The sequence below is a fragment of the Morchella importuna genome (assembly GCF_003444635.1).
Source record: "Morchella importuna strain M04M26 chromosome Unknown Morimp01GS026, whole genome shotgun sequence".
In the NCBI taxonomy this organism is placed as follows: Eukaryota; Fungi; Ascomycota; class Pezizomycetes; order Pezizales; family Morchellaceae; genus Morchella; species Morchella importuna.
The window spans coordinates 16,638-26,924 of NW_025763423.1; the positions used below are offsets into that span (position 1 = coordinate 16,638).

General features: G+C 48.0%; 1 protein-coding gene across 1 annotated transcript; it reads right to left on the reverse strand.

The window, feature by feature from the left end:
- Positions 1 to 8,638: 8,638 nt before the first annotated feature.
- LAJ45_07773 (uncharacterized protein) lies at positions 8,639 to 8,932 on the reverse strand (the record flags this gene model as incomplete). Its single annotated transcript, XM_046117328.1, has 1 exon — positions 8,639 to 8,932. One exon carries the CDS (start codon positions 8,930 to 8,932, stop codon positions 8,639 to 8,641), a length of 294 nt encoding a protein of 97 aa, XP_045969313.1.
- Positions 8,933 to 10,287: the final 1,355 nt, after the last annotated feature.

The window sequence follows — 10,287 nt, forward strand, 5'->3', positions numbered from 1 at the left end:
AAATCCAATTCCAATTCCTGTACTTACTCTACGAATACTACTATTGTTCTACGTCTCGTCATAGGGTTCAACTGGGTTGTCACACCAGGTAGAGCCGCCCCATAGTCCATAGTCTCGGATACCTATTGCTACGTCTTCGCCTCGGTTGTATTCCTTGGCACTATAGTTCCTACGTCCATAGACCCCCGTTACGGGAAGCGCCGTATGTGAGCATTGGGCGGATGGCAAGTAGGGCGATTTTCCTACAGTTGGATGAGGAGAGGCCTTTGCCGGGGGAGGAGAATCTCTGGAGAATTCCAAAGCTGGCTTGGGCAGAGGCAAGGCGGCGGATGAAGTGGGTATTTGGGTTGAAGTTTGGGGAAAGCCAGAATCCGACCCACCTGACTTGATGGCCTGGGTGGAAGGTCTGGTTGTCGAGGGTGATGGGGAGAGTGCAGGTTGGGCCTTATCTTTGGGGGTTCGCCAGTGCATGAGTTCGGTTTTGGGGATTGAGAAAATGGTGTTCTGGGCGGCCGTGATGGTTGTGATCGCCTTGAAATGTTCCTCGAGTATGTGGATATTTTGTTGGTAGCTGGGGGAGCCCGCGGTTATTGCGAAGTCATCGACGTAGGATAGGGTGAGTCCTGGCGAGTGGTCGTATAGGTGGAGGATGTTCATGTATATGACGAAGAGGAGGAGTGAGATGGGGGAGCCTTGTGGGACTCCAACTTGGACTGGGGTTGGGATTCTTGGGGAACCTTTATAGAGGAGGGTGATATGTCTGTCGGAGAGGAATGACAAGACCCAATTGATGATGTATGGGGGGGTAGTTTTAGCCGCGAGGGTGGATGCAAGGGTGTGTTTGACAACGTTATCGAAGCCTCCCTTGATGTCGAGGAATAGGGTAGAGACTTTTAGCTTGGCGTGTTGCATGGCTTTGGTTTCGTGGAGGAGGGTGGTGACTGCATCGGCTGTGGAGAGGCCGGCTATTGACCCGCATTGGTGGGGATGGATGAGGCCTGTCGCCTTGGCAATAGATGCTAGGCGAAGGGTAACGATCTTTTCGAGAATTTTGGAGAAGGTTTGGAGGAGGACAATTATTCTGTAGGAGGTGGGAAGGGTGTAGTCGGCTTTGTTCGGTTTTGCCAGAATGACTCTGTTTGCCCTTTTGAGGGAGAGGGGGTGATAGCCGCTTTTTAGGAGCGGGTTGAGGAGTGCGGGGATGATTTTTGGATTGGCCTTATGGACCCCTTTCCATACTGAGTAGGGGATGGTGTCTGGGCCTGGGGCTGAAAGGTTGGAGGTGGGGAGGAGGGTGGTTCTTACTTCCTCGGGGGTGATGTCTGGGACGTGGGCGAAGTTGAGGGGGAGGGGGGCCGGTATCGGGTCTGGGTGGGAAAAACGCTTTGACGAGATTCTGGTTCAGTAGCGCGGGGGTGGGTGAGTTGGGGAGGGATGGGACTCTGTCCTCAGATCTTGTTGCCATTTTTTTTAGTTTCCAGACATCGCTGGTGGCTGCGTTAGACACGAAGGAGTTCCAGTGAGTGCGTTTCGAATTTTTGATTGCGTTGAAGTAGGCGTTTTTTGCCGCTTTGACTTCGAAAGGGGGACTGAGCCCTTTCCTGAAGTCGCGGTGGACGGAGTGGTAAATTGTGCGGAGTTGGGTTATGTTGGGGTTCCACCATGGTTTTGACCATTTGGTGACTGTTCTGAGGGGTGTGTGGCTCTTCAGGGTATCTGTGAGCTTCTGCAGCGATTGTTCGAACCAAGCATCGAGGTTTGCCGAGAGGTCGGGGTTGGGGATCGGGAGGTTCTGGAGCGTGGGTTGGAGGCTTGTCCAGTCTGTAAGTTTCCAGTTGGGGCCGATGATGGGGGTGAATTCGGTGTTAGGGAGGGCGAAGGTAATGGCAATGGCCCTGTGGTCGGAGCCGGTGGCCTCGGGGAGGGGTTGCCATTTCCTGAATAGGGAGAGGGCTCTTGCGTTTGCGGAGGCGAGGTCGATTACTCCGTGTCTTTTCCGGGGATCTGGAGAGTGACGGGTGTAGGTGCCTGGGTAGTTCAAGAGTGAGAAGTTGTTGGTGGTGGCCGAGTGAGTGTATGGTCCTGAGAGGCGAAGTTCCCCGTCGGAAAAGTTCCTCATGGGGTCTGCTGCAGTGGAGTGGATGTTGAAGTCTCCTACTATGATGAGGGGGTTGGGGGTGTGGGTGAATATTTCGGACGGGCTGACCGATCTTGAGGAGTTGGATAACTGTCTGTTATAGATGTTGGTTATTGTGAGGGTGGAGTGGGAGTTTGGGGAGGTTGGGAGGAACAGGTTGACTGAGATGAGGTCCCCTCTGTGGGAGGGGGTTGCTGTTACAGAGTTGCGTTCGAGTAGGTGATTGGAGACGTAGATGCAGGTGGATATTTTGTCCTCTGCGTTGGATGGTGAGGGGGAGTATAGTGTGAATGTGGGGGCGTTGAGGGGCTTTCCTTTGAGTAGAGGGGGTTCTTGGATAGCGATGATGTGAGCTTTCGAGACTGTGAGGGAGGAGAAGAGGGAGATGAAGACATTATTGCTCCCAGCGCAATTATGTTGTATGATGCGTAGAAATGGTGTCGGGGGACTGCTAAGGTCTCCTAACATCTAAGCATTATTGAGGTCCATTTCTGTCACTGAGGTCTGGGGAATCTCGGTGACTTCTTCGTCGGGGTGGGTGGACGGGGAGCTGATGGGGGAGAAGATGCGACCTCCGTCTCTCATGCCATTATTGGCCGAGTCTTGTCTCTGGAGGGCGAGTTTGTGTGGGCAGGAGGATATGAAGGCTGGGTGAGGGCCTCCACAGTTGGAGCATTTGGACTGGGAGACGTTGCAGCAGTCCATTGTTGAATGGTTGTATCCTTGGCAACTGGGGACGGGACAGCGGTGTTCTGCTTTGGTGTGGGAGAGGGTGCAGTAGGGGCAGGTCGGGAATCCCTGTTTGCATCCTTTGATGACATGGCCAAACTTGTAGCAGTGAGAGCATTGGGTTCCCGCTGAGGCGGACCACATGATGGCGCAGCGGTGTGGGCGGGAGAAGAGGCGAATAATTGTACCGATGTCAGCGGCTTCCGGGCGGGAAACACTGATAACGATGGTGGAGGAGGTTTTGGCATTGCGGGTTGTGTCGTTGGTGACGAGGAATCTGCATGAAGAGGGGGTGATGCCTGTGGCTAGGCGGACGGCTTCAGGGAAAGTGGCTTGTAGTGTGGGTTTGTCGCGGATGCTATACAGGGGGACCCCGTGTATTGCGACATCGATGGTGTTAGGTGCGGGGCGGAAGGAGGTATAGGGGTTGTCGGGGGTGGGGATTTTCTGGTTGAGTATGGCGGTGAGGCTGTCGTAGAAGGGGGCGAAGGTGGTGTTCGGGACTGTCGGAGCGGCAAGGACGGTTACTGTACCTTTGGTGTTGAGGGTGACCGAGAGGGCAGTGGCGGGGGCGACGAGGCCTTGTCTTGCCAGGAACTGACCAAAGAGGACGGGAAGCTCGGCTGTTAGGCGGTCGGAGTCGGGTATGAGGGTGGGTGTGGTCTTGGTGGCGAAAAAGCGGCGTTGGTAGGTCGGAAGGGCCGTGTCCTTGGAGGGGGATCCTGTAGCTTTTTCGTTCCTTTTTCTTCGTCGATTTTGCGGCCTGGTTGGTTGTGCGGGAGTGGTTATCGCTGATTTGGCGGCATTGGCGTGAGAGGAGGGCCTGGGATTGGGGGGGGCAGGGTGGGGGGTGATAGTTGCTCTTGGAGTTGGGGTTGGAGGGGGAGCAGGGGGAGCGGGGGGGGCCGGGGTATTACGGAGTTGGGAGTTGATACTATCGAGGCGGTTGAGGATGCGGGGGTCGGGGGAGCGCTGGTGACGGCGGACCTCCTCTTGGAGGTCCTCGTGGTCTTGTTGGAGGGAGGCGATATCGCCTGCCATGGTTGTGTTTTGTTTGGCGATGCCGCACAGGAGGGTGATGACGAGTCTGGTTTCGTCCGAGGTATTGGGGTTGGCCAGAATGGCGATGGTAAGGGCGGAGAGGGCAGTATTGTTGGCTACGCCTACAAGATCTTGGTCGAGGTTGCCAATTCCAAGGGCGTCCAGGGCCTTGGTCATGTCAGGGGTGGGGCTTGGCATTTTGAAGCCTGAGTTTTACAGAGTTTTTGGTGGGGAATGTTGGTTGCCACGCAAGGTTTTGGCGGTTATTTTTCGAAAAATAAATGAATAGCGGAAGAGAAGGATGGGAAGGAGTTCCCTCTACATATGCATTGTATATTTATTTAATCATGATACTCATAATCCAACAACTCGCGGTCGCGAGGTGGCACACCTCTAGTTAATTGTACTGAGTGGTGTTAGGTTAACATATTTTCTACTGGTTCTGGAAATCGATTAGTAGTTCGATTTTAGCGACTTGGTGGCTATTAAAGGGATATACTTGCGGCTTGAACTGCTGATATATAGGGGATATCAGAAAAGGCAAATATTGACCAGAGCAGATCTAGATATAGTGATGGACTTTGCCTGCCAGGCAAATAGAGAAAACAAGCCGCAAAGCGGCTTGCCTGTATATCGGACCGACCGATACACATATAGTACCGGCCGAAGGCCGGAAACTACTTGTATGCATGTATGTATGTACAGATAGTGAAATATCAGCATTTCTAAGAGCCGTATAAATCAAAGTAAAAGTCTGTAGAAGGTAGAAGCCCTCACGAATCGCAAAAAGCGGTTAACCGAGCACAAATGTCTCTTCCGCAAAACAGAGTTTGCCGTTGCAAATTTGTCATACAAATCTTCCCACCGAAACTTCGTTTTGACCTGCAGCCGAACAGGCCCTTAATTACAATATATACTACAGAAATTTAACCAGCTCTCGTCATTATACACAAAATCATCATGACCACCAAGTTCCCAGTAGTACTCGCCACCATGAACACCGTCAATATGATTAACTATCTCCCCAGTGTTTTCCGCTATGCTCGCTTTCCACCCGTGCTGCGGGTCAGTCTCGTCTACCTCGGCGTTCCCCCCAGCTGGATTGCTCGTTTGCTTAGGCTCATTGGTTGATTGAATCATCAGATCGTTTCCCTTGGCTAAATCTGCAGTAAATTTAGCTCAGTACAATTAAGGTTAAACAACTACACAAATATTTCATGCCATACGTATATACTTACTATTAGTGTCATCATTTGTCTCATATAACTTTTCAGGGCCAGAAAACATTGCCTGCCGAAGCTCGCCCAGGCCGGAGCAGCGAGCTATTCTTTCCCCGTGGCCTATCACGTACTGTGGAAGTTTTTCGAACGGCTTCATCACACAGCTCTTTGGTTTTGTCTCTGGCTTCATATGTCGGTTAAATTCCCAGCTTCCGCCGAAGCGTTGACCGCAGGTTTCACACTGGAGGTGCTTGATATGAACACCTTTTATATGGTTACTATACTGCCTGTTAGAAAATTGCATTTGTGGGAAGGAGGGAGTGTATTGAGTACCAGAGACACTTTTCTGATGTGCTAGTGCTGAAGCCACAATTGTACCAACACAACAGAATTTTAGACTCTTTTCTAATCCCCCTCTTTGCTTTCCTGATAGTAGCTCTCTCTCTAGAGATAATATATTTCGGTATAAAGAAAGCCATTTCTTTATTCTTGCTTGTACCGTGCCTGATTGCGAGGATGACGTTAAAAGGATATGGTATATAGGGTGTACGTGTATAGATCAACAATCTGTGCGAGCTTTTCTTATCCGACTGGTACGGCCTGTTGTGTGTGTATAATAGTAAACAGGAGGCCGTGATTGAAAGAAAAATACGATGATAGCCTTTCTTTCTCTGGTGACAGGGTTGAAGGTGCTGGGTTAAGTCTTTATGTTACTTTAGCAGTTGATCAGATGTAGATATATGGTAAAGCCTTAAGAAATGGCCTGCTACAGATTTTTGAGTACACAGACACGTTCAGCTAGTAGAAATCTCTTCATCTTTGAAGCAATCGGCGGTAAGTATATATCGCGTATGTGAATGTTAGGATATCTCGATTTTACACCGTTGATGTACTAGGAATTCCAGTACGACCCAGGGATATCGGATAAAGGGGAAGCGTTCTTTTTTTTTTTAGTCGACCTTGCCACTCCCAGATTTTACATGTGGTAAACAAGTACATATATGAGACATATCTCCGGTTCTATATTGTGTTGCCCAACACTGGCAAGGTTATATGATTGGTTGGAGAATTGTGCTGTGAGAGGTCAGTTCAGAAAGATATTTCCCAACTCGACTTAGTTGCTCCTGTGAGTGGGGAAGCGTTGAATATTTCTTTTTCTTCCGTTCCATGAACATTTTTTTCCCCCGGTTGTTGTTTTTGTTTTTGTTTAATTCATAATTGCCCCCCCAATTGAATATTTCTATTTCTTCCTGTCTGAATTAGCATTGGACGGCTTTCTATCCTCCGTCCTTTTATTTCCCCTCCTTTTCTTATTTTCCTTTCTTTTCTCTTCCGGCTCATGAATCAGCATTGGATCTGAACCGCCTGCGCTCTGCCTATTTTCTTTTCTTTTTCTTCCGGATCATGAATTAACATTGAATCTCCGGCGGCCTTCTTATTTTCCTTCCTTTTACTCTGCACGATCACCTATCCTTCGCTCTTATGCTTCCTTTTTCTTGTAGTACTCTACATGATCTTTCTATCCTTCGTCCTTATACTTCTTAGGTGTCGTGTCTTTTCCTTTCCCCCTCATTTTTGAGTATTCAATGATCAAGCTTATTTAAGGCGTCAGCCTGATCGCTAAACCAGATATATACGTAACTCACCGAACCATATAGGGTAGCTATGCTCTGTTGAACACAGCTCCTGTTTGTTCTATAGAGAGGGATGTTTGGTTCGATGACTATTTCGACTGGAACTGGTCGCCTATGGAATACTAAATTCGGATTGCTCGCATGTTCGGGATTGGGGGTCCCGCTTCTGCGTCCGCTGCGTTCCATATGGTTGGGGACGCTGTACCTCATAGCTAGCTCGCTGTTTTCCTTTCTGTTTTCATCATCATCCGTCGTTAGTATCGTCAGACAAGTTTTCAGTTTGATTCCTCCCTGGCAATAAAATAAGATTTTTTTCATTTTGTCATTTGAATCGTCGTGAAGCCGAAGACGAAATTAGAAGAAAAAAGAAACAGAGACAGAACACGATAAAAAAACCCCGCCAACAACGCCTGTAACCGGAGTACTCGTGACATTGGTTTCTGAAGATCATTTTCCCAATCGGGTAATTATTTAATCACTTTAGACCGAGATTGAGTGCCAAGATGTGCCAATACCGAAGTTTGACACTGCAAACCCCTTTAAGCTTACCTCATAGGGACTGTTACAATCAAATCGGGTAAGATCTTTGTCCCAAATAGGCAATTACGGGACTGAGATTCGTTTGGCTCTCCACCAAAAATCCAACTTTTAGAAAACTAATAGCTCCACCACAACGAAATATAAAATCAATCTGGCCCTATTAGGGTGTAAAGAAGAAGCAGGGCTATCACTTAATAGAGAGAAAAATAATTTAGGGTATGGTTGGGGAAAGCCATTAGCAGTTGAAGTTGACCCCCGAAAGTGGTCCGGTTACAGGGGTCCCCAACCATACCCCGATCGCCACGCCTTAATTTCTCAGCCTCATCACACGCTAAGACTTGGCAAGGGCAACGGTCGTCACGTTGTTGGGCGCGCAGTGGTATAATAGGTGCCAAGGGAAACGTAGTGCTTAGTAGTCTACTATTTTCTACTTCTTGTACTATGTACTAGAATACAATTTTTATTAATTCGTTGCGGTCTGATTGGTCGACACCGACATGGGTGTTTAGTAAGCATGACATCAAAGTACTGAACACTCGAGAGGAGGAGGACGGGGGCCGAAGGCCTCTCATAATTCTAGAGGGAGAATTAAACAGAGGAGGTGGAATGGGGGGGCCGAAGGCCCCTATTGAAGGCCTTCCATAATTATTTGATACCAATAATCCAATAACTCGCGGTCGCAAGTTGGCACACCCCTAGTTATGTATGTACAGGTGTCTGTACTACGACTAACTCTAGGCCGGTACTATCTTCATCAATACCATGTATATGCCTCTTATCAGTCGAAGTTGATCCATCTCATATTGAAGAAGAGACTGATCACGTAGGTAGTAGTACAACAGCCGGCCAACAATGATTTTGGGACTCCTTAACATGACATCACCCCACCAAAGCCTGTCACAGGATGCTAGCTATACTGTAACGGGGGTCTATGGGTGTAGGAACTATAGTGCCCAGGAATACAACCAAGGCAAGGACGTAGCAAAAGGTATTCAAAACTATGGGCAATGGAGCGGCTGTACCTGGTATGATCAACCAGTTGAACCCTATGACGAGGCGTAGAATAAAAGTAGTATTTGTGTAGTAAATAAAAGAAGTTGCGTGAAGAAAGAAGGAAAGGAAGGAAAACATGAAAAAGCACGAGACAACACCCCTTTATATATCCAACCCCTAGTCCGTTGATGACTCATACCTCGCATAACGGAAACCAAAAGAACATGAAAGAAAACCCATTACAAATCCTAGCTCAACCGTGCGATACCTTCTATTCACGATCCGGCCTATCATTTTAGCCAACAGGTAATATTGCCGTTACAGACTACGCCCCCCTCTAAGGCCTACCTCCTGGTAGGCTTAGGTTTCCGTGGATAACGTTCATGGAATCGTCGAACAATATCAGGTGAATGCTCAAGGTCCGATAGCTGTTGCCAGGAGGCATCGTCATATCCCATATATTGTACCAAGTACTCAAACCTTCCCTTCCGTTTCCTAGAATCCAAAATCTCTTCACCTTGCCATTCTTCCTCCCCTTTGATCTCAACTGGAAGTAGTGGTGACTGTTGTTGTCCAGGTAATGGGTTACCTGCTTCGGGTGACAAAAATGAAACATGGAATACTGGATGGATGTTCATGGAGCGAGGAAGTTCTAGCTCATAAGCATAGGGGTTGACGATTCGTTTGATGCCATAAGGACCAATTCATTTCCAATCAAACTTTTGGAGGGTCGCTTTGTTAGAACATGTCGGGTCGACAAGAAAACTTTATCTCCTATATGATAACGAGGGGTAGGAGAACGATTTAGGTTAGCCGACTCCTCTTGTATCCTTTGCACCCGAAACATTTCGCTCTTCAGAAACTCCACCATGTCCTTCATTTCTTTTGCAATGCTGTTGGCCTGATCTTCCGCTGTCGTTTTGACATGTTCCAAGGGGCCAAAAGTCATCCTGGGATTTCTTCCCGAGTTGGCATAGAAAGGAGAGACTTTTGTTGTTTCCGAAGTATGATTATTTGTTGCGAACTCGGCTATTGCCAACAGCCGGACCCAATCATCTTGTTGGTAAGAGACATAACTTCCGAGATACTGTTCCATTATGGCATTGATCCTTTCAGTTTGTCCATCAGTTTGGGGGTGAAATGTGGTGGAGAATCGTGGAGATATTTCCAGGCGTTTGCAAAGTGACTTCCAAAATTCCGCGACAAATTGTGTTCCTCTATCGGACACAACCGTATCAGGTAGTCCATGTAGCTTCCAAATGTTATCGATATATAGCCTTGCTACTTCCTTTGAATCTACCTCTTTAGTCGTTGGTATTAGATGTCGCATTTTGGTTAATCTATCCACAACAACTAGGATCGCATTGTATCCATCACTCTCAGGGAGGTCAGTAACAAAATCCATCGAGACATGCGTCCATGGTCCATCGGGTATTGGCATTGGGCGAAGTACTCCGTAAGGCGCGTTGCGTGGTGCCTTGCTACGGGCACACACATTACAATTCCTGACATATCGATCGACATACTTTCGCATTTGTGGCCAATAATACTCCCGACTTAAGAGTTCCAATATCTTTGCTCTACCCGGATGGCCTGCTGATGGTTTATCGTGATGTTCTTTTAGAAGTCTCAGCGGGAGGTCATTGTCATTTGGTACGCAGAGTGCGTCTCAATACAATAGCCGACCGTTGTTATCTTCAGTACATTGGGCAAGTGAAATTTTATTTGAATGGCAAACGTCGCTTCGAAGCATAACGAGGATTTCGTTTGGGAAACTATCAACTTGGTAACATTTTGAAAATAACTCCTCCACAGTGGGCATTTTTTCAGCGGATTCATTTGATAAAGAAACCGCGAACAAACTTAACCTTGTATCCAAATTTTTTCCCTCCGGACAACTTGGTTCAGATGTGTTAACCATTCATCCCCCTCTTTAGGTAGGTCACCTGACCTTCTAGCCAATGCATCTGGTTTTGCTCCTTGTTTTCCTGGT